Source organism: Calonectris borealis, chromosome 10 (genome assembly GCF_964195595.1).
Source record: "Calonectris borealis chromosome 10, bCalBor7.hap1.2, whole genome shotgun sequence".
Lineage (NCBI taxonomy): Eukaryota > Metazoa > Chordata > Aves > Procellariiformes > Procellariidae > Calonectris > Calonectris borealis.
In genome coordinates, this window is record NC_134321.1 from 17,080,142 (window position 1) to 17,102,506 (window position 22,365).

At 51.7% G+C, this 22,365-nt stretch overlaps 2 protein-coding genes across 2 annotated transcripts; one reads left to right on the plus strand and one right to left on the minus strand.

Moving 5' to 3' along the window:
• Nucleotides 1-652: 652 nt before the first annotated feature.
• On the minus strand, nucleotides 653-16,076 carry RBM5 (RNA binding motif protein 5). Its single transcript, XM_075159106.1, has 24 exons — nucleotides 15,899-16,076; nucleotides 15,300-15,762; nucleotides 14,773-14,928; nucleotides 12,718-12,787; nucleotides 12,168-12,241; nucleotides 9,741-9,824; nucleotides 8,961-9,021; nucleotides 8,745-8,810; nucleotides 8,443-8,603; nucleotides 7,397-7,494; nucleotides 6,853-6,940; nucleotides 6,562-6,639; nucleotides 6,401-6,473; nucleotides 5,784-5,869; nucleotides 5,374-5,452; nucleotides 5,015-5,106; nucleotides 4,291-4,455; nucleotides 3,671-3,817; nucleotides 3,514-3,585; nucleotides 2,885-3,064; nucleotides 2,608-2,682; nucleotides 2,033-2,130; nucleotides 1,825-1,954; nucleotides 653-1,269 (listed from the first exon to the last, which is right to left on the minus strand). Exons 1-24 carry the CDS (start codon nucleotides 15,913-15,915, stop codon nucleotides 1,144-1,146), a joined length of 2,739 nt encoding a protein of 912 aa, XP_075015207.1. The 5' UTR covers nucleotides 15,916-16,076; the 3' UTR covers nucleotides 653-1,143.
• Nucleotides 16,077-18,564: 2,488 nt separating this feature from the next.
• PARP3 (poly(ADP-ribose) polymerase family member 3) lies at nucleotides 18,565-22,323 on the plus strand. The gene is made up of 10 exons (XM_075158461.1): nucleotides 18,565-18,747; nucleotides 18,964-19,089; nucleotides 19,510-19,701; nucleotides 20,073-20,208; nucleotides 20,465-20,691; nucleotides 20,860-21,009; nucleotides 21,160-21,237; nucleotides 21,487-21,664; nucleotides 21,858-22,004; nucleotides 22,107-22,323. The coding sequence occupies exons 1-10, from the start codon at nucleotides 18,565-18,567 to the stop codon at nucleotides 22,274-22,276; spliced, it is 1,587 nt and encodes a 528-aa protein (XP_075014562.1). The 3' UTR covers nucleotides 22,277-22,323.
• The last annotated feature ends 42 nt before the right edge of the window (nucleotides 22,324-22,365 follow it).

Here is a 22,365-nt window from a genome sequence, read left to right on the forward strand (position 1 = left end):
CCAAAGGCATCAGCAAAGGCAGGGGTCAGGGCTGAGCCCTTCTCTGCTCATCTTGGCTCTTGGGAAGAAGACGCAGAGGTGATACCCAAGACACAAGCACGGGCAGAGGAGAAACACGAAGACAGTAACTCAACAGCTGCAGAACGAAACCTCTGGGTGAGGAGGTGGTTCGCCATCACCCAGCCTCCAGCAGCTCCATGGCACTGTGCCTGGGGAGGCTGGAGGCAAGCCTAGGTGGAGCACAGAAACCCCGTGCCAGGCTCAGACCTCCCTGAGGGGTGCCACACAGGCTGGCCACCCTCCCCTTCAGTCCACCACCCACCAGGGGACCAGCTGGTAACACCCAGGGGCTCCCGAGCAGGACCTGCAAGCTGCAGAAGACATTTCCGCTGGTCTCCTGCTCCCGTAGCTATGGCAGGAAGGGATACAGGGGTATCTGGTCCTCCACCAGCCAGCGTCCACGCTGAAGCTGTGAGAAAGACACTCAGAACACGGCACAGCACAGCAGAGGGATGAAAGTAAGCAGGCGAGCAGAGCGCTGTGTGGAGGAGAGAGACTCCAGGATGAAGTCTCATCAAGGAAGAAGCAGAACCACAGAGAGGACAAGTAGCACTGGCAACTTATTCTTCATTCACCCACTGAGAAACAGAAATAGGATCATTTTTGGATGTATTTCTTTTGGAAATGAGCCAAACTGGCAACTAGAATCAAAGTCTTCAAAAAGTCTATACAAAGATGTATCATACAAAATGTACAGGAAAGTTCTCCAAAAAAAAAAACCAGACAGACAATACAACAAAAGGAGAGCAGAGACGGTGTGAAACCACAGCTAACAGGTCCTGCCCCTGCTCCAGAGGGCAGGAGTGGCATCTGGACAACACGCTCCAAACACAAAATACATTACACTATATACAGGACCGTATAAAGATCAGCATCCCCTTTGGTCTAACCAGGAGCTCTCCAGCATGAAGTTGGGGCAGTTCAAACAATCTGCTCGTGGAAGTGTTACATGCCGAGAGGGAAAAAAGTCCAAGGGAATGAAATGGTCAACTCTAAACCATAACCAGAATACAGCCAGGCCACCAAGGCTACAGAGTTTAACAGTCAGTTCTGGCTAACAAGTGCTTTGCAGGCCAGAGCACGTTACTCCATCTCGGTGAAGCGAGCGAACATGGCTTTCCGCACCGCGTCTTTGTATGAATCTGCAGTGGACACACCGTAGGAGCTGCCCTTGGCTCCCAAGCCAGCTCCTCTCATTCGTACTTGGGCCTGCAAGGGAAGAGAGACATGCTTCAGCTCTGCAGCGAGAAGCCACATCACCACGCAGGACACCACAGAAACTCCTCAGTCCAGCCAGCTTCTCAGGCTCCGCTGGGGATCCCATGCAGCCATAAACGCTGACACCGGGAGATCAGACTGCACACAAAACCCCACACTTGGTGGCTTCACACCGCTCCGACCCCACCCCAACAGCAGCCAAAATGGAACTGCACAGAGCACAGACAAACCCAGGAAAGCCAACAGCCGGAGAGAGGGCAGCCCACCCTAAGCAGCACCAGGGCACGCAGCTCGAGCGCAGGCCCACTGCCACAGCGCCTCAGGAGCTGACTTCAGAAGGAAGGAAGCACAGCCCTGCCTGTCCCGAGTCCCAGCTCTGCCCCAGCTTTAGCATCTGACAGGACAGACAGGAGCGGGAGCTAACGTGAACAGAGGCAGCTTTGCTGTGGATGGCACAGCTTCTTCCACAAGAGATCTTCAAGTGAGCGCTTCTGGATTAAAAAAAAGGCACCAAACCTCATCAAGGAAGCAACGACCTCTACTCACCTCAATGGGTGCTGTGATGCCCTGACATTTTCTTCCCAAACCCGAGCCTTCCCTCCAGCCCATGGCCTGTAGCATCTTGTTGCCTATATTACTATTGTCAAGGCCATCTTTGGTGGGCTGCTCGTAATTACTGCAGGAAGAAGAGATCAGTTAACTGAATTGCTCACTGTGTATTGAAGCAATCATTGACGAGCTTTCAGATACATACACTGTGCCAGCGTCATAGACCTTCTTGCGCTTCGGTTCAGGGGGCTCTGGGATGCCATACTTCTCCCGCCTCTCAGCCGCTCTGTCTCTGTATTTCATCTGCAACGAGGGAACCACATTTAGTACTGATTTAAAGACGCTTTTGTTTGTCTTTGAACTACGGAAGTAAGCTCAATGCCTGTTATTACAGAAAGCCGTCCGCTGCAGCCTGCTAAAACATGGCTTGACTAACACCACAGAAAAACCCTCAAACTCAAGTCCCTGGAGCACATCAGAACCCGCACTGGCGTAGGAAGAGCCCAGCCCCTGCTCGATTAGCTGTTGATTGCGACTCGAAGGTTTCTGGTCCCAGTCTGGCAGCCCTGAGCTGGAGGCGGAAGGACCCTTCCCTGCTAAGCAGTAGCTGTGGGATATGGGACCTTCTCTCCGTGTAACACGACAGCTCTGACCCTTGACCCAAGAAGGGGTTGGCTTACAAGGATTATCTCGAGTGACGTGTGTTAGGATAAGGAGAGCTCAACATATCATCTGTGCAGGTTTTCCATTAGCTACTCATCTGCTCATCTCAACACTGACCTCTCTCTCACGCAGCTCCAGGGCTTCAAGTTCCTGCTCTGAAAGCTTTGATCTCCTATAGATATCCATGTTTTGCTGAAACAAGAAGAGATTCACATTAACAACATGAAATGCACAACAGCTCTTTTTACGTAAGTAGCTGACTTCTGAGAGAGCAACAATCCACCTGCAACTATTTTTGCTTTCAGAGGAACAGAACAGCAACATGCATCACGGCTTTTGTTTACACACTGAATTACAGCAACCAAGTACCTTCCTGACAGCATAGTGCAACTACCTTGTGCAGGTCGGACAGCTGCTGGTGCCGAATAAGAGCATCTTTGTTTGGGAACTGCCTTCTACACAGCAGACAAGCCATCTTCTTCCAGTCAGTCAGCTTCTCTTCTTCATTCTCCATTCTTTCCAGTAAGTCCTCATCGTTATCGCTATCACCACTGTAGGCAGCCACGAGGCCACGCTGGAAAGGAAGGACAACGTTAAGGGGAGTGCAACAGTGTCACCACAGTTCAGAGGAAAGCCCAGAAAGGGACCACAGAGGCTGTAGATGTGTTTGTTGCACAGAAGAGGCATCTCTCTCTCATTACCAAGGATGAAATGCAACTCAAAAGAACCACTACAGTGGCTGCAAGACTTAGTTCCCACTAGCCAAACAATAATGTGAGTACAGTGTTTTCAGAAACCTCAAAACCTCAGCTGAGCTCTTGAGGCTAGAAGAAATCACAGCTTTTCTGAGCTTGCCTCAGTCACCCAGCCTACTGCACTTGCACTGGACCACTGTAACCACCACAACCTTTTACAGATGATGCTGTGGAAATCCAGATTGGAAAGCAAGTATCTGCTAGACGTCCTCTAAAGTGTTTTACCAGTAACCTTTGGGAATACCTCTGTCAGGTATCTCATACTCACCTTCAGCGGATTTTCATCGTCCCCATTTTTCATCACCTCTGGCAAGATCTGCTGTCTCTCGGACAGAGCTCCCTGGATGAGACAAGAATGCCATGAGCACCAAGCTCTCTGCCATGCCATACCACACCCCGCAGCACGATATTGCCAGCACCTTCACCTTTTTCTCAAAGAGGGCAAAGCCTGCATCTGCAGCCGCTGACTCTTTCCGCTCCTCCTCCCTGTTGCTCAGCGGCTGGAAGCTATTCTTGAAGTTCTCTTTCTGCTTGTTCAAACTCTTTGCCCAGCGCTCCATGTCTTTAGCAATCTGAAATGCAGAGTGGTTTGCTCAGACAGCTCCCCTCACAGCTATCAATCTCCCATGACACAGATTCAATCTTGCATACAGTTTCCAGAACAAGGCAACCCACTACCTTTTATTTTTAAACCCCAGGACGCTGGATGTAGTGCAGCTGTTTCCCTGTATACAGTGTTCAAAGATACCGCAGCTTGCTTGTTTTACTGTATGAACCTTTCTTATCAATCTAATCCTCTAAGTGACAGCTCAGTTATACTCCTACTGGTCCTGGCATGATTCCATATACATTCCTCCTATGCAGAGCTTATTTCTGCACTGAAGCCTTGCCAACTCCACCTCTCCTCAGCCCTATACAATGCCTGCAAATTGCAGGCATGCACCCCACTGAATAAGCCAGGATTTCCTTTGTCGTGAAAAAGGACAACTATTATCCCATTCCACAGAAGACTTTAGCCCAGTTACGATCCCGTTTTGTCTTTTACCTGTTGAGCTGTTTTACTTTTAGGCTTCTCTTTCTTCTCCTTCACTTCTTTGGTGGTGGTTGTGGTAGCTGTTTGTTGGTATGTGATACCTTCCGCAGCAGGCATGTAGGTCTCCTTTTCGCCATCCCAGTAAAGGTACTGCTGGGTTAAGGCATTGTAGTAATACTGCCGGAGAAAGGAAAACAGAGTCAGACAGTTGAAGGCCTCATGCAAGCTAAGCGTCCAAAGGAGAACCCAAGCAAGCTGTCCGATTCAGACTACCACCCACATCAAATGGGAAGGCGTTTTGCAGAGTCCGAACAAGTTTTGCAGACTCCACAAAGGAGTCAAAAGGCACGAAGTGGCTGAAGCCTCTGTCTCCAAACACAGGCGTTCTGCCCAATAGCACTATGGAGAACCTTTTGCCTCTCCCAAGAGAGGACCCACCAGAGCCCAGAGCTGGCTGCACTTTGCTGGGCACTCCGCAATGAAATAGCTCAATTACAGTGACTGTGACAAGTGCTCATCCTATATGGTCAAACTGGGAGGAAAATTAAGGAAAGGAGAGAAAAACGAAGGGCTATACCAGAGGGAAGTCAAGTCCCAGCCCTATGCACACTGCTGAGAGCTATCTGCTACATTCGGTATTTTGTCAGACTCAGAAGGTTAATTTCACTCTCATGATGAGAGAGAGGGAACTAATGGACCTTAACCGTTAAGACAGGTGGGAAGAACTTGTGTTTACCTGGGAATTAGGATCATAGTAGAGCCCTGTTATAGGATCATAATAATATCCTGAAGATTCATCATATTGGTAGGTGGAAGTGTCAGGGACAGCTGTAAAAAAATTAAAGTGTGGGACATGGTCGTTCCAGTCGAATTCAGACAGGTATCTTTCCACATTTCAGGTAAAATTCTGAGATTATTAGCAGCCACGACAGGAGACGTGCCTGTAAAGGGCTCTTAATCACCCGTGCAGAATACACTCTCCAGGGACAGCTTCACCACTGACACATGGTAATAGAGCACCCAGCCAAAGCCGAGTCTCTCTCCTGCTATACAGTGACAGACACCTGTCTCCAAGAGCAACTCCTGACTGCTTACCGTACTTGGTTCCAGGGACTACGCCAGTCGGGGGAGCTGTTTGTGCCTGAGTGCTAGTGGTAGGTGGTGCTGATTGCGTCTGCAAAAACAACAAAACCAGGAACCTCAACTAGAAAATGTCACCGAGGCACAAGAAAAGACGGACAGCGAGCCAAGACATGAGCGGCCCATACCACGCATACAACAGCTAGCTCCTCTTCACCAGTACACTTAGCACTCACCTTTAACAAGGAACAAAACTATCACAGACAAGAAATGGCAGGCGACTTATGACCACAAGCACTGTGACTAACCCATGGGACACAGCAGCTTTGCTGTCCCACCCACTTTAAAGAGCAAAGGCCACAGCTAAGTCAATATCCCACATAACCCTGGCATTGAGAGCAAGGAGTAATTAGTGCTGTAATTACCGGAGAGTCAGGTGAGTTTGTCTGTTGATTATATAACTGAGGACTCTGGGACACAACTGCAGCTGTGGTGGTAGTGACCGGAGCTCCTGCCAACAGAGAGCAATAATGGATAAGCCAACTAATTTGTAAAACAGTACTTCATCCTAGGGCTAAAATTACTTTGTTTACAGTTTCAGCTCCTAATTCCAGCTCCAGCAGCCAAACAAGGCAATAAACGTTCAAAAGGAGACAGATACACAGTGGGTATTTTCTACCCAGACAAGGAATGGTTTCCTTTTCAGGAGGAAATATTCTGCTCCCAAAGTCAGTAATTCCTGGCCTCTGACAGCTGCTAGCACTGAAGATTTGTCTAGAGCTGCTTACACAGTTCTCAGGAGTTCAAGGCTTTTGTCAAGAGTCTGAAACAGAGGCTGCTCTCTCATCTCGCAGACTAGAGGTCCCACTTGAACGAATTTGTTATGGTTCTCTAGTAACACACACTCATTCAGACATCCTGAGAGCAAAATGAGCCAAGTCTCCCTTTACCCAGCAAACTAACATAAAGGCTAAGGTAAAATACCACTGTTGCAAAGTTATCATTACAAACAGCAGCATCTCCCACACGTCAGAAGTACTACCTGATATGGTAGCTGTGTCTGTGTCCAACACTCCTCCTTGATTTTGGTAGTACTGCTGATAATCCTGGGAGTACTGCAAAGGGAAAGGAATGACAATGCAAGATGAGCAGATGCCCAAATTACAACCACCTACCGGTTAGAACACAACTGCCACTACAAACCTGAGCATACTGTGTGTAGCCATCCTGTCCTGACTGGAGGTAGCTGTAGTCAAGGGTGCTGCCTTCTCCAGTCTGTGGCTGAAATTCGAGTGGGTAATTTTTGTCAGACACAGGTAAGTTACTGTATTTACGAGTTTCAACACTGCTTAGGCTCCAGCCTAACTGTCAGAGCAGATCTGTCAGAGCACTTTTGGTCAGTTCAACGAAGCAAGTGGCCAGCAGTGAAATTACATGCTCTATGTTTTTATTTTCAGGAAAGCAGGACTATGAGCAACAGCCTCCAAATCATACCTGAGTGGACGACCACTGAGCTGCAGCAATGGCTGTACTTGCCACAGAGAAGGCGCTGACTCTGTTACCGTCTGGGAGAAGCAAGTCCCTGTAATCACAAGAACCACATCTGAGTAAATACCGCTTTTTTCTGAAGTGTCTCCCTACGCAAGGAGGTAGAGTCTGCCCTTACGCGTGGATTTCTTAGCAGTTATAAACATTCTGATTGTAATGAATGAGCCAAGGCACTGCTTGGCAAGCAAAAGAACTTTAGATTCATTGTTGTACAGTCAAGAACAAGTCACTAGGTCTCCAGGGAAACAAGCGTGCTGTGTACGCAAGCAGTTGTGATGTTATCTTCAGAGGTCTGGAAATAGGGGTGGTAGGAAACTGCTTTCGCTCTCCTCACACACAATGAGGAGCAGGATGCATGCAACACATGACACTTAAGGGAAGCAAAACTGTGGAGTGACAGTATTCTTAGTAAAAGCCCAGGTGACAACCACAAATCTTTAATATAAATGCGGAGGGAAGGGGGGAATAATCAACTGCTATCGGAACTCACTTTCTGGCACTCTTTGCAAAGTCAACACCAATTGTTTTGCCATCAATTTTTAATGGTGGCTGAAGACTTTGTAAGATCTGCAGCAGCTGAGAAGCGTCCTACAACGAGAAACACTCATTATTATGAGAGGCAGGTTATTGAGGAGGATTCAGAAGTTCCCAAAGCTCCTTTTCACATACATGCCACTAAAAGCAGCTAAAGCTGCAAGAACACCTCCATCTCCTCATACTATAAACAGAAGAGCACAATGGGACCGATCAGAGCCCATGTGCAAATAGTGCGAATTTCCCTGGGATGCTGAATATTAAACATGTTCCAAAATCTTAGCTTTATAAAGCAGATGTTTGTCCCAAGTTACTCCAAAACGGAGCCCAGCAGAGACTGACATCAGGCACCCGTTTTCATCCAACAACAAACTGTTCCACTCTGCCTAAAGCAGGTTCAAACAGATCACATTGCTGATTGACTTTGGTATATACAGGAACAGAGATTCTACCACCCTTCAGGGACCCTGTGCCAGTATTTGACCTCCCTCACAGTTCAGAGTACCTCACTGCAGTTTCCCGTGTTTCAATTTATGGCTGTTGCCTACATTCCTATCCCTGTGTACCCTCGAAAAGAGTATCTCTCTGCTGTTACTACACCCTCCCACTGGATGCTGCAGAGAGCAGCAAGATCTGCCTCCTCCCCCTTCTCAAGGTGAAAGAATCCCAATTCTGTGCACCTTCTCCCACATTCTATGCCCCAGCCCGTAATTTTTGTGATCAAAATATGATCCCAGACCATTATTTTTGTGATGCAAGTGTGAAGCTAGCCTTCAATCCAGAACAGCACTCTGCTACAAAAAGCGCTTTCCAATGTGCTCACAGCATCCTACCACCTTCTTTCCAAACTGCAGCTAATGATGAAAAGCTTTGACACAATGAGTGTCAATTAACCCTCGGTGAATTGGGGGGGTTCTTCAGACAGCTCAAAGGCTCTAAATGCTTCAGGACAGAAGCACATTAACAAGCTGTTTCTCTCCAATGCATCAGTAAGGCCCTCACCATAGCAGAAGACAGCTGCACAAACGCAAAGCCTCTATTTTGCTGAGTCTGCTTGTCTTTGATAAGACGAATATTATTGACTGCCAGAGATGCATACGGAGACAAGGCAGTCATGATGGATTCCACTACTGTGTGAGGAGCAATGTTTCGGAGAATGATGGCTGCGGAGAAAAGAAAGTATGACATTAGCTGTGCACAGAATTGCTTTCCAGAGTACTTCAAGCTCTTCAGCAGGCAGTCTGAGGTACAGGCAGTACCTGTGTTTACATTTCACATTATACAGTAAGTCAAAGATAACTTACTATCACAGTAATAATCCACAGACTGAACGGCTTCTGCTGCTCCAGGTGGCACCTCCTGTTCTGAATCTTCATAGGAAGAGGAAAATATTTTAGTTACAATATGGCTCGCTCACTCAAACCCCATTTCACAGGCCAGCCTAGGACCCGCAGTGAACTTTGTTTCCTACATAGCCTCCCACAAAATCAAACAAAGCCAAGGAGATCAATGTAACCTACCGAATTTATCCGCTCCACAGCGGAAGCATTTTAGCCTCCTTCTGAAGTTGTAAAGGCAGCACTGTGAGGAGCAAGAGAGGCCTTTTAAGAACTCAGGTAATTTCTAACCATTCTGGCATTTGCTGTACAATAGTGAAAACAAGACATTCACACAAAGCACCACAACGAGGCTAAACACACCAGAATAATTGAGAACAGCAAAAGCCACCCTTGTCCGTATCACAGCTGCTTTTCAGAACACCCCAGCTACCTTCTCCTAGTCCTCCTGAATTACTTAGTTGTTTTAACTGTGTGGTCTTCAATTTACAATCCCAGTAAAATCCCTACTTTAAAAAGCACAATGTTAAAATGAAACACAGGCTGGAAAACAAGTTATCTTTATGGGCGAAAAGCGTAGTTAAAGCCTGACAAAACAGCCTGGTCAACTTACTAAATCACCTCCACTTAGCGGGGGGTCAAACAAGGAGCGCACAGCGGTACGTAGCAGACCAGCAGCAATTCAACGCTAGGTAAGTCATCACCTAATGACTTCGTATTGTAGTACAGCTCTCTGCCCAATCTCTGTGTCTTCTGGAGCAACACCTCTATCACTCCGACTACTTTGCCACCGAGCTACAAAACCTTTTCGTACTTGCGTCTTACTATTCCTATGATGTCATATGGACCAGCAGCATAAGCGGGTCTGAATCATGTATCACCTTGTTCAAACCACTGAGCTGGTGAAGAGCACCAAAGCTAAGACAAATTCCCTCCGATAAAAAAAAACTCCCTCCACTGTACCTTGTTGCAAAGCCAGTCCTCAAATTTAGGCCTGGGGTTGCTGTAGTGCATCGCAATCTGCTTCCCTTGAATCACCAGCTTTTTCTGCAAAAAAAGTGGTTTCAGTTATTCCTGTATCGAGGCACACATGTCCATTTTCCCATGGCAGAGCACCCTTCGGAGGAATCAGTGCTCCTGAATTAAATGGACAACATATGGGGAGGATGTGGAGGACAACCACCGCCACCTACACCCTGCCCATCCAATCCTGCAGAGAGGAGGACGAGGGCAGTAAGAAAATGGGATGTGGAGCAAAGATAAACGGAATCAGGGAGTGTTGAAAAAGCTGCCAAACACTAAACGCTGACATGGAACCAGGAAGTGTCTCGAAGGAGACAAAGTCCTAACCTGCCGTGTGCAGGATTTACACATTTTTAGGAGTCTCTTTGCCCCCACATTTCTATTCACTTCTGGTATAGCACTGAGCGACTTTTTAAACATGTCCTTAGGTGACTGCTTCACTTCTTCCCCTACTCCAAATACCCCAGACCTTTTAACAACCACATTTGGATTACTTTTCCGAGCACTTTCTTCAGAAGTGTCCCTTTGAAAATACAGTAATTCCTCACAAAGGGACCCTGCTTAGACTTCTTGGAGGCTGGATTACAAGTGCCATCAACCGAAATGTAACTCAGAGTGGTTTCCTTTGACTAATGCATCAGTTCATTTGGAAGCCTGCACGAGAGGTTTGTGTTCTTCATTCAGGCAGGAGCTCTCCAAAATGAGTAACTAGACTGCAACTGAAGCTTTCCAGGGGTAGGAAAAGTTCATAATGCTTTCAGCACGTCCTCTCACTCTGACTTTAGAGGAGTTTGGAATTTACATTTATTTAAGAAGCCTTGATTCTCAGCCTCACACTTTGCCAAGCGTGGGTATGCAGAATGCCCTTTCAAAATATGGCCATCAACATATTTTAGTCAAACAGATGGAAGTACGTCTGAGGAAGTGCGTATTAGAGGCCAAACCCCAGACACTTTAACAGAACTGATTTTATAGCAGGTTGGCTTACTGCAGAGGTACCACAGAAGTGTCAGGACCGGTGGCTTTTCTGGTAACAGGGTCTGACATAGATCTAGCACGTAGCAAGAATAAGGCTCTTACATTCTGCACAACTAAATAGGGCAAAGCCATTTCTCCTACCGGCAGGAGGGAGGGTTGGAGGGCCCAGCACTCAATGGATATGCACACATAGAAACAAAGCTGCTGGCATAGTTGCAATACATCATTCTTTCATCTAACAGTCAGCAACCGGGCTGCTGGGGAGATTCTACGTTTTCCCTACTACTAGGGTGGCTGGTTACTGGAGTGAATTTGAGTATGTTTCAATAAATTATGCATCAGTACAGCTTTGTATATATTAAAATTATCTTGTTTCTGAAAACATGCTCAGCATTAATTTCTTGACGTAAGTCTTCCCGCTGCATCTAGCAACCCTACTGAACAGCACATCAGGAAAACAGAATTTAAACACTGCTCTCTGGTTGGGGAAATCACCCGTGGTATGGGACACGTGAAACACTATTCCAGCATAAGGCACACGACAACTTCCTCCTGCTGGAACTAACTGCCTATGAATCCCACTACGGTGCCCTTTCTTTATGCGTAACACCAACAGAGCAGAATACCATTCCTCATGCTGCCCAGGGACCTTCGCATCAAATACTCAGTCGTTAAAAAAAAAAAAAAAGGCTTGATACACTTTGCTCACTTTGAGAGTATTTTTAAGTTCTGTTGTTAAAACAGATTATGAATATTCAAAAAGGAGCAAAAGCCAGTGAAACTGTTTGCAGTGCAACAGGAAAATCTTACTGGAAAAGAGGACTCTTGATCGCATTTTGGCTCCTTATCAAGTCATACTCCAAAAAAGCCAAAATACATGGTGTAACGTATGCGAGAACTCACTCTCTATCACATTTAGTTGGAATAAACGTGCTTTTCCTCTAGAAGAGCCAGTTCTCCCCCTTTAACTGGGGGAATGCACTACCGCCGTGAACTGGCACTTGTCTTTCAGGGTTAATACCAATGTAATGCAGAGATCTGATGCCTTCTCTACCAACAGAGAAGGAAATATCAGGTGGAAATAAGTTAGTGTTTTTTAAGGACTACTTGCTAAACCTTCATAAGCCAATTAAATCGAAAAGAAGTATTTTAAAACAATGGCACATTTTACCAGGGAGTGCTCAAAATAGCCAATTTTCTCTCCTAATGCTACCTGGTATTTTATCCTACTGTTACAAATTTTAATATATACAAAGCTTTTATTCTTTTAAATCACTGTTATGGAACAAACCACTCCTTCCACCTTTATTTTTTCCTTTTTTTTTTTTTTTTTAACTGTACAGACTTGTTCCATTTTCAGGAATATCTAGACTTGGTGAGTGAAGCAACCTGATTGGCTTCCATCCAGCTGGTAGCATCTTGAAAGTGATAAAACTCCACGAAGGCGAAACCACGGCTTACACCTAGAGACAGCATTCAGATATAGACGGGATACTTGTGTTAGTCAGTTCCTTTAAAACAGGTGAATCTCTCTCCAACTGCTTCATTACTTCATGACAAAGCAGCTTTACAAATGCGACGTCAACTGCTGGGATCTGCTCGTTATTTTGCCATGGCAAGGAACCAAGCTCCCTTAACTGGCTACATTTCACTTGACTTGAATCCATGTTTAAAGGTAACCATGCAACAGACTATATACTATTAAATGGGTTTATACTAGTATTACTTACCAATACCTGTTAACAAAACCCCCTGTAGACAGACTTCTTTTAACATGTTGACCAGCTATCTAAAAGTCTTCCAAAAAGCCACATTCCTTAGCCATGGCAAACCTTTTATTTTTTTATTGCATGTGCTTGCAGTTTGGGGACAATTCTGGATTCTCTTTTGGGCTGGGGAAGAGGAAGATGATGTCAAAAACTGGATTAAGAGCTCTCACCTGTCTTTCTTTTCATCAGCCTCACGTCTGCAGGCTGAGGACCTTCAAAGGACTCAATAAGCTCCCGAATCTGCATGAGATTTTAATCAGACAGTTAAATTTTCACATCCTGGCAAACAGCTAGGACAGTCACAAAAGGAACCTACCTTACAATACATGCAAGAGGCGCACAGAAACTTACAATTCTCAACACTATCTCCGAGAAAAAGGAAATGTTTAGGGAGAACCCACATAGTCCTTGCCTACGCTATAAATGTTGTCTTCACTTAGACCACAGAATCCTCCAGAATCTGAATCGCTACGATCTTGTGTTCTAAGGTTATCTGTGCAAGATTTGGCAAATACTGTGTTTGGTCCCAAGTTTTTACGAAGAACACTGCTAGCATCCCTCTCCCTGTGTACCTAAACATCCCTGGCTCCTAGCAAAGAAAAACAAGAACGCTATACTGCAAGGCTCCATGATGTATGTATTCTTAAGGTTCACACTACAGTTCTGATCCTCTAGCAGTTCCCCTTCTGTTTTTCAGGAGATAAAGCAGATTTGTGAAGAATGTATCATCTCAAAGAACAAGCTGAAGAGACATCAGTTCTTAGCTGCTTACATTGCGGCACAGGCTACATAAATTACTGTGGAGAGGCATATAGGAAAAAGAAACGTTCATGAATTTTTTAATGTTAGAGCAGAAGGAGGATTTTAGCAGCTCTTACAGAACTCAAACTACATTACATAAAACAGGGCTGCTCAGCAGCGTCAAAACTGATCTAAAGCTGCCTGTTTACATGCTGACTGGAACTGACCTCTTCAGTGCAAGTAGCTTTTTTTCCATTAAAAAAGTGGAAAAAGGTGAAAAATATGTACACAATCAGAAGCGTGGAAGTAATGTTAACTTAAGAAAACAACTAGTAGTTCCAAGATGTATCATCTACACTCTGAAGACGAGTCCAGAATTAAACTTTCCCATAAATTATGCTACAGTTATTTGCACAACTGTAGAGCTACATTAATACCCCAGAAACAAAAACTGTTCCGAAATGTCCAGTGTAATGTCTGACTGGGTTATCTCGTTTGGATGCAGTCGTCTACACTTTATCAAGGACTTTTGAAAATATTAGACCAGCACACAATGATTAAAAAGAACACTCAATACTAGGAGGGTAGTGAATAATCAAGAAAAACAAAGCAAAAAAAAAAATTCCATTACAGAAATGGTGCAAAAGGATTCTCTGTGTTAGGAATCCATGCACAAAGATGTCAGAGGCAGAGGTGGAGTTTGCCTGAAAACAAACCGGAATAGCTCAGCTTTTACAGGGTTCCCACTCACTCCGCAAACAGCAGTTGTAGGCTTGTATCTTAGTAATCAAAATAATCCAGCAAGAAAGAAAAAAAATTTTTAAAAATAGTAAGAAAAAAAGCTCAAAGCTGATCACCTTCGGTATCTTTCTATCAAAAAAAGTTATATAACCATATACCAAGCTCATTTGTACTTCCTCTGTCAGCTCCACAGCAGCCATTTTATGACTTCCACAGCTGTACCCACACAAAGCAGCTTTGTGCAGGGCCATATTCAGCTGAGGAGCTTGGTGTGTGGGTAACCCCACCAGTCAGAGCTTCTGGCCTCAATAAAGACCCGCAAAAATTCAAGGAAGTACCTCCTCTCTGTCCCTCTCCCTCTCCCCTCACTCTCCCGGTGGGGGGTGGCAGGGGAGAAGACAAAAAATCTGCCTCTTCCCTCCTATACGGAAAAGCAGAAAAGAGCAGGTAGTTTAAAATCCACTCTCAGGGAAAGCATCCAAACATGCATGAAAAAAGACTATTCACAGTTTGTTCCGTTTTAAAAAAACTGCTTAACATTCAACTGACCTCTGTTACTTAACAGTGAGAGTTTAAATCCTTTTAGGATTCAAAATGGCAGTGCGACCAACACGTTGGAGAGGGGGCCACCATGATGCAGCTTTCAACAAAATGGCAGCAGCGACTACCACACAGACCTGCCGACACAAAGCTGCACATTTCCCAGGGCACAAGAAAAACAAAGCCCCTTCCTGGCTACTTACATCGTTCTCTGTAACCGTGATGGGAAGGCCACGTAACATGATGGTTTTGCTTTCTTTCTCATCGTTAATGTCGTTCCTGTAGTCGTGCTCTCCATAGTCGCCATCGGAATGGTATCCATCTTCTGATTTGTCACTGTTCCTGCGCTCCCGTTCCCGCTAAGAAGGCAGCGCCCAGAATTAACCACCACAATTTCTAGCGACATGCCCCCGCAACGCCATAAAAACAAAGCAAAACAAAAACATCAACTCCCCATGCGAGCATCTTTCTCGGGTTTGGTCCCGACGGCCTCAGGCAGAACACCGAGCTCAACCCCCCCCCTCTCACCTTCGCCCTATGAAATCCCCGGGATGCCAACCCTGGCACCGGGGACCGGGCTCCCCCGGCCCCAGGAGGGCTCGTACCGGGACCCCGGGCTGGGGCGAGGCCACCAGCGCCCGGCCCGGCCCCTTCCCTCCCCCACGGGGCGGCCAGAGCTGCCCCGCGCTGCAGTACCCACCGCTCCAGCCCCCTTCGGTCCCCCGCTCACCTCAGGGCTATCATAGTCGCGACTATCATAGTCTCTGTCATAGTCTCGGCTATCGTAGTCTCGGCTGTCGCGACTGTCGTAGTCTCGGCAATCCCGACTGTCGTAGTCCCGGCAATCATAGTCCCGGCTGTCTCGGCTGTCGTAGTCTCGGCAATCACGGCTATCGTAGTCCCGGCAGTCCCGGCTGTCGCGACTGTCGTAGTCCCGGCAGTCCCGGCTGTCGCGACTGTCGTAGTCCCGGCTGTCGTAGTCGCGGCAGTCTCGGCTATCGCGGCTGTCATAGTCTCGGCTGTCGTAGTCTCGGCTATCGTAGTCGCGGTAGTCATCGTAGCGGTCACCGCGGCGCTCCTCACTGGACCTCTTGTAGTCAGAGTCCCTGCGCCGGCTCCGGGACTCCCGCTCATCACGGTCCTCCCTCTCCACGATGGAGCCGTAGCGGCCGCTCCGCTCCGTCCTGCTCACGCTGCGGGGCACACCAGACCGAGCTCAGAACAAGAAGAGCCCGCAGCGACCCCCACCATCGCCCACCCCGCGGGGCCGCCCGCCCGCCCCCTCCCCTCTCTCCATCCCTCGCTCCTCGCCCTCCCACCCACGCTCACCGCTTGTCCGAGCCCATGACGCCGTTCACAATCCGCAAGCACACAGCGCAGCGCTAACCGCCACCACAGGGCGCCGAACACACGCGCGCAACCCCTCGCTCCCTCGCCACAAAATGGCGCCGAGGTGACTGGCCGTCTTCTACCCAGGAGGCTCCGCGCCCGCCGCCTGGAAGTTTCCAAGCGGTGCGCAGGCGCAGCGGTGGCCGCCCGCCGCGGGGCACGCCGGGAGTTGTAGTGCGGGGCGGGAGGCGGCCCCTCCGCCGCCCTGGGTGGGAGCGAGTCTCCCGGCTGGGTTTCTCCCTCCTTCCCCGTGCCTTCCTGTGGACCACAGGATCACGGGATGGTTTGAGTTGGAAGGGACCTTCAAAGATCATCCAGTCCAACCCCCCTGCCATGGGCAGGGACATCTTGCACTAGATCAGGTTGCTCAAAGTCCCATCCAACCCGACCTTGAGCACCTCCAGGGATGGGGCATCCACAGCTTCTCTGGGCAACCTGGTCCGGTGTCCCACCACCCTCATCGCAAAACGTTTCTTCCTTATGTCCAGTCTAAACCTGCCCTCTTTTGGTTTAAAACCATTGTCCCTTGTCCTATCACTACAGGCCCTGGTAAAAAGTCTCCATCTTTCTTTATGTATTGAAAGGCCACAGTATCGTCTCCCCGGGGCCTTCTCTTCTTCAGGCTGAACAACCCCAACTCCTCCAGATTGTCAAGGTCCCTCTGGATGGCACCCCTTCCCTCAAGCGAACCAACCGCACCACTCAGCTTGGTGCTGAGGGGGTGCTCAACCCCACTGTCTATGTTGTTGAAGATACTAAATAGTACCGGTACCAGTACAGACCCTTGAGGGACACCACTCCTTACTGGTTTCCACTTGGACATTGAGCCATGGACTATAGAAGTGGGGAACCTCTGGAGAGGGCGGTGGGCCCATGGAAGGGCCCTTTTACCTACGGATCCAGGCACGGAGAAGCAAAGAAGACATAAAGAAAAGGGAGTCCTCGGGGAAGCACCTTTCCTTCCCCAGTCTGGATGCCAGCCACCACCTCACCCTCCCGCTCGTGGTCTTCACTCCCCGTATTCTCGCCACCCTACATTCAGTCCTTCCCCATCCCTTTGGTGAGGCAGCGGGTGACACGTGGGGTGGGAGCCTCTGGTCTCCTCCTGCCACTCCTTGCTTCTTACTCATCTCACCCGCCCCGACACGGGCTTCTCCGTGGGCTGCAGTCCCTTTGGGGGGGTACCTGCCTTGGTAAAATTAAATCACTTTTTCTGTCCCTGAGGGAGGACACGGGCCTGTCCGCTCGCCTGCACTGCCTCGGGCTGACACGGCCGAGCCCGGGAGCTACAAAGCCACCGATGCTCTGGCTCCAGCAGCACCGTCCCCCCCACGTCCCCAGCAGGAAGGGCAGCTCTGCCTCCTGCCCGCACCGCCCGGCCCCACCGGCTGCGCAGCCGCTCCTGCCCGGGGACATGTGTCTCTTACAGCAAGGCAGTTTGCAGGCAGGAGAAGGCAGCGATTGCTGCGAACCCTTCAAAACATGTTCAGATGCCAGTGTCCGGTCCTCCTCCCTGCCTGGTCCTCCTCCTGCCTGGAGGGAGGCAAGGGGACCCAAGAAAAGAGATTTAACATGCAAAATTATGTAAGCTTTAACCCTTTCAAGACTGTTTTCTCTGTCCCAGAGCATGGCGGAGGGGGGCTGGCTGGAGGGGCAGCCGGCGGCAGGGTCACCCCTGGTCCGGGGACAGCCTGGCAGGCAGGCAGGCGCTGCCGCAGGGTGCATGCGCTACCGGGGGCCGTGACAGCTGGTTCCGCTGTCATCCCTGGCCGCTGCCTGCTCTTGCCTAGGGAAAAAGTTTCCCCTCCAGGCAGGCTGCCCGACCTGCCCGGAGGCTCCTCGGTGGGGAGCGGCCATCAGGCGCTGGGCTCGCCAGCCTCGGGCAGCAGGAGCAGGTAGGACATGGCCGCTCCCCGCGCTGCTGCCCCTTTTTCTGCCCCCGGCACCCCCTGCTCGGCTGGGACCGGGGGGGCACAGGAGATGAGGGGCTGCCCGAGCCCCCCCTGTGCCCAAATCAAAGCAACATGCCCTCATCCTTTGGGGTGCTGCACCCCTTCACTGGGCGTGGGGGAGATTTTGGAGGGGGGGGCATTGCATGTTGGGGCAGGGGCATTGCATGCTTTCCTCTCCTGCCCGCCCCTGGGGGCACAGGGCTAGGGGAGCCTTGGGGACACACTTTTGTGGGTTGGGGGTCCCTGGTGAGGGGTGGTGGGGGCCAGACTCTCCCCCACCCCTCCGGTGGACCCTTGTCCTCTTCCAGCCCTTCTGACCTGACTTTGCTGCGCAAGCGGGCATGCCCCCCCCGCTTCCCCTTGGCTCCACGTCACTGGGCTGCGTCTCCCTTTTGGGCTCCCTTGGGGGCTGGAGGGTGCCGAGGGGCTCTGCCCCCCACCCCAGCAGAGGAGCAAAGCTGAGACATTTTGGAGGGAGAGGTCCCATCTCCTCCTCCAGCCTGGCTGTCGGCTGGAGGCGTAGGGAGATCGAGGCACAGCCCAGCTGGACTTTCCCGGAAGGGCAGCTCAGCATCTCTCACCTCCCGCTCTGCTCTCCCTAAGGATTTTACTGGGAGATTAAGGCTGTGCTGGTCCCACGGGAGTGGCTCAGCCATGGCCTCCAAGCGCCACGCATCCGTCCCGAAGCAACCGGATGGCAGAGGCAAGAAAGCAAAGGGGGGAGAGGAGGAGGATACCTGGAGCTCCACCTTGGCAGCCCTGAAAACTGCCCCCAAGGAGAAGCCCCCCGCCACCATCGATGGGCTGTGCCCCCTGAGCACGGCACCAGGTGCCCGGGTGAGAGCAAGGCTGGGATACCCAGAGGGGCTGGGATGGGGGGACATGGACAGGAGGGATGGGGGGAGTCCCAGGGCAGCCCCCGCACTGCTGACACAGGGGCAGCCCTGATTTTTCTTGCAGACCCCCCCTGCATCCCTATTGGGATAGCTCCGCACCCCCCCCATCCCCAAACACTGCCCAGGTGTCAGCCCGGGGCCATGCTGCTCGCTGTAGGTCTACGAGGACTATGACTGCACCCTGAACCAGACCAACATCAGCGCCAACAACAACAAGTTCTACATCATCCAGCTCCTCGAGCACAATGGTGCCTACAGCGTCTGGAGCCGCTGGGGCCGTGTGGTGAGTCCACCCCGGCACCAGTTGTCCCCCACCATGGTTGTCCTCACCCTGCCTTGGGACCCCCAAGGGTTGGGGATGAACCTGGTGGTCCCCATCCCTTGTTCCCAGTCCCAAAACGAGCAACCGAGTGGCCCCGCGATAGCCTGTGTTGGGGGGGGCTTCAAGGACTTGCCCCGACACAACGGGGTCAGCCTGGCCGGGGGACATAGCACCTCGTCACTGCAGTGACAGTGAACGTGACACCCCAGCAAGGAGTCCTGGGGTGTCCCCCCGAGCTGGAGGGACCCCCAAACTCGGTGCTAGTGCCTCGGCGTGTTCCTGCTCAGTGCCCCACAGCCCCCCAGTCGCAGCCCCCCTGCTCCCAGGGGCTGGTGGAGCAGGGATGCAGGGAGTGTCTTGACCGCTGCCATCCGCTGCCAGGGGGAGGTGGGCCAGTCCAAGCTCATGCCCTCTGCCTCCCTGGAGGCCGCCAAGAAGGACTTTGAGAAGAAGTTTCAGGAGAAGACCAAGAACAGCTGGGCGGCGAGGGAGAACTTCGTTGCCCAGCCGGGGAAGTACACGCTCATCGAGGTGCAGCCAGGGGCCGGGCAGGAGGTGGAGGTTGCTCTCAAGGTGAGTGTGCTGGGCAGCTGGGGTGTCACTGCGGTGGGGTGGTCCTCGCATCCCACCCCTTACCCACTGGGCACCAGGACATCCAAGTGGGTCAGCAGGATGGGGTGGGTTTTGGGAGGGGTCTGGGTGTGAGCTGAAGCAGCCCATGGGCAGAGATTTGGGGCTAATGGGTTGAGATGGAGTGGGAGGGCATCCCAAGTGAGAACCATGGGCATCTGGGTGGCATCGGTCATGGAAAGCAGAAGCAGCCCCTGCCCGTCGCTCTGCTGCCCGGCGACCAGGCTCTCCCCACTGAGACGGGCAGCCCGGTGCTGTGCCCCCACAGCCTCCCGCGGACTGGCAGGCGGTGCGGTGATGTTGGGGGTCTGCAGGTGGATGGTGTGGACGGTAACAAGGTCTGCAAGCAACGGGTGCTGCCCTGCACCTTGGACAAAGCCACGCAGGACCTGGTGTCCCTCATCTTCAGCAGTGACATGTTCCGGGATGCCATGCAAACCATGAATATCGGTAGGAGGTGATGGGTGGCATGGGGCGGGTCTGGGGGCTATGGCCAGGGGCTGCAGTGGGAAGGTGAACAGGGCAGAGGTGCCAGTGGATTTTAGAGCATCCCCATTGACAGCCCAGCACCTGGTGGGACTGTGGACCCCTCATGCCAGGTGCCCGAGTGTGCCCATCTGTGATGATGCTGGAGGTTATTGGAAGTAGCTGTGGGGCAAGTGGGGTGGATGGGTTCACCCGCGCCCTCCCCTGTTACCCCGGCCAGACGTGAAGAAGATGCCGCTGGGGAAACTGAGCAAGCAGCAGATCGCGAGGGGCTTTGAGGCGCTGGAGGAGCTGGAGGCAGCGCTGCGGGAGCAGCCCCCCCAGGCCGCCCGCCTGGAGGACCTCTCCTCCCGCTTCTACACCATCGTCCCCCATAACTTTGGGCGGGCACGGCCACCCCCCATCAACTCCCCCGACCTGCTGCGTGCCAAGAAGGACATGCTGTTGGTGAGATGCTGGGGCACCTGGCTGGTGGCATCCCTCCCCAAGGAGGGCTCCTGCCTGTAGGGCAGCGAGGTGCTGGCAGCACCTCCAGGGCAAGCTGGGCTTGCCCTGGTCCCCCCGGCACGGTGCCCAGCACCAGCGGTGAGGATGTCCCTGGTCTGTGCCTGCCAGGTCCTGGCTGACATCGAGGTGGCACAGAGCCTGCAGGCGCAGAAGGTGAAGGAGGAGGAGGAGGAGGAAGTCGCCCACCCGCTGGATCAGGATTACGCCCTGCTCTGCTGCCAGCTCTCCCTGCTAGACCCGGCTTCCCGGGAATACCAGGTGCCACTTGTGCCACGGTGCCCCATGAGGGGGAGCAACCATGCCAGGCTTGCGGACACCCCAGAGGTCCCCACTGTCGCAGGGGGACTGTGGGCATTGCTGGGATGGCTGCCTGTGGTGACACTGCTTTCCTGCCTCCCTCCCTGGCAGCTGATACAAAACTACGTGACACAGACCGGGCACAAACTCCACATCCTCAACATCTGGCAGGTGGCCCGAGACGGCGAGGTGAGAAGGAGGAGATGATTATCCCCGTCTCACAGTGGGGAAGCCCCAGTTGGACCCCAGAACTGCATTAGGGCTCTGGGCTTCTCCAGCCAGGAGGGACTTCAGCCAGGCTGGACAGGGCAAACAGGCACCCGCTGCCCTGCCCCTCCAGCCTGGCGCTGGGGTTGGGCTGGGGGGGTTGGGTGGTGTCCCACCCCCAGGCACCCACGTCTCCCTCCGTGGAGAGCCCTTAGCTCTGCATCTCTCCAGGACGAGCGCTTCAAAGCCCACGAGCTCCTGGAGCACCGGCGCCTGCTTTGGCACGGCACCAACGTGGCGGTGATAGCGGCCATCCTGAAGAGCGGGCTGCGCATCATGCCCCACTCGGGCGGGCGCGTGGGCAAGGGCATCTACTTCGCCTCCGAGAGCAGCAAATCAGCCTGCTATGGTGAGGGTCCTGGGCCCACAGCGTTTGTGGGAGCCCAGCTGCGTTCGCATACCCGCTGCCAGGCAGCTGCTGGGCATGCCAAGCCCCTTCCCTGCCGTGGCAGCCAGTCCCTGTGTGCCGAAGTGGCCTGGGCACAACCAGATGGGAACACCAGGGCTGGTGTCATCACGCCCATTCCCTTCTCCCATGGCAGTGCACTGCACATCCAAGAAGGTTGGCATCATGTTCCTGACGGAGGTGGCCCTGGGCAAGCCCTACTGCATCACCTGCAATGACCCCACGCTTTGTCAGCCGCCCGCTGGCTACGACAGTGTCCTGGCCTGCGGCCAGACGGAGCCGGGTGAGCCTGGGGCAGGAGGGGGTGTGGGGTCTGTGGGCCTGGGGTAGGCATGGGGCCAGATCTTGGGCTTGACATGGTGGTGGGGGGTGTCTTCTCGCCCAGATCCTGCACAGGATGAGGAGATACTGCTGGATGGCAAGAAGGTGCTGGTGTCCCAGGGCAAGCCCATCCCCATGCCCGCCTACAAGGACTCCTCCTTCAGACAGAGCGAATACCTCATTTACCAGGAAAGCCAGTGCCGGATCCGCTACCTTGTCCAGCTCCACTTCTGAGGGTGCCTGGGCACCCTGCGGCCCTGTCCCAGCACCAGCTGGTGATGCCCACCAGCCCGGAGCACAGTGGTCTGGACTCTCTGGCCACC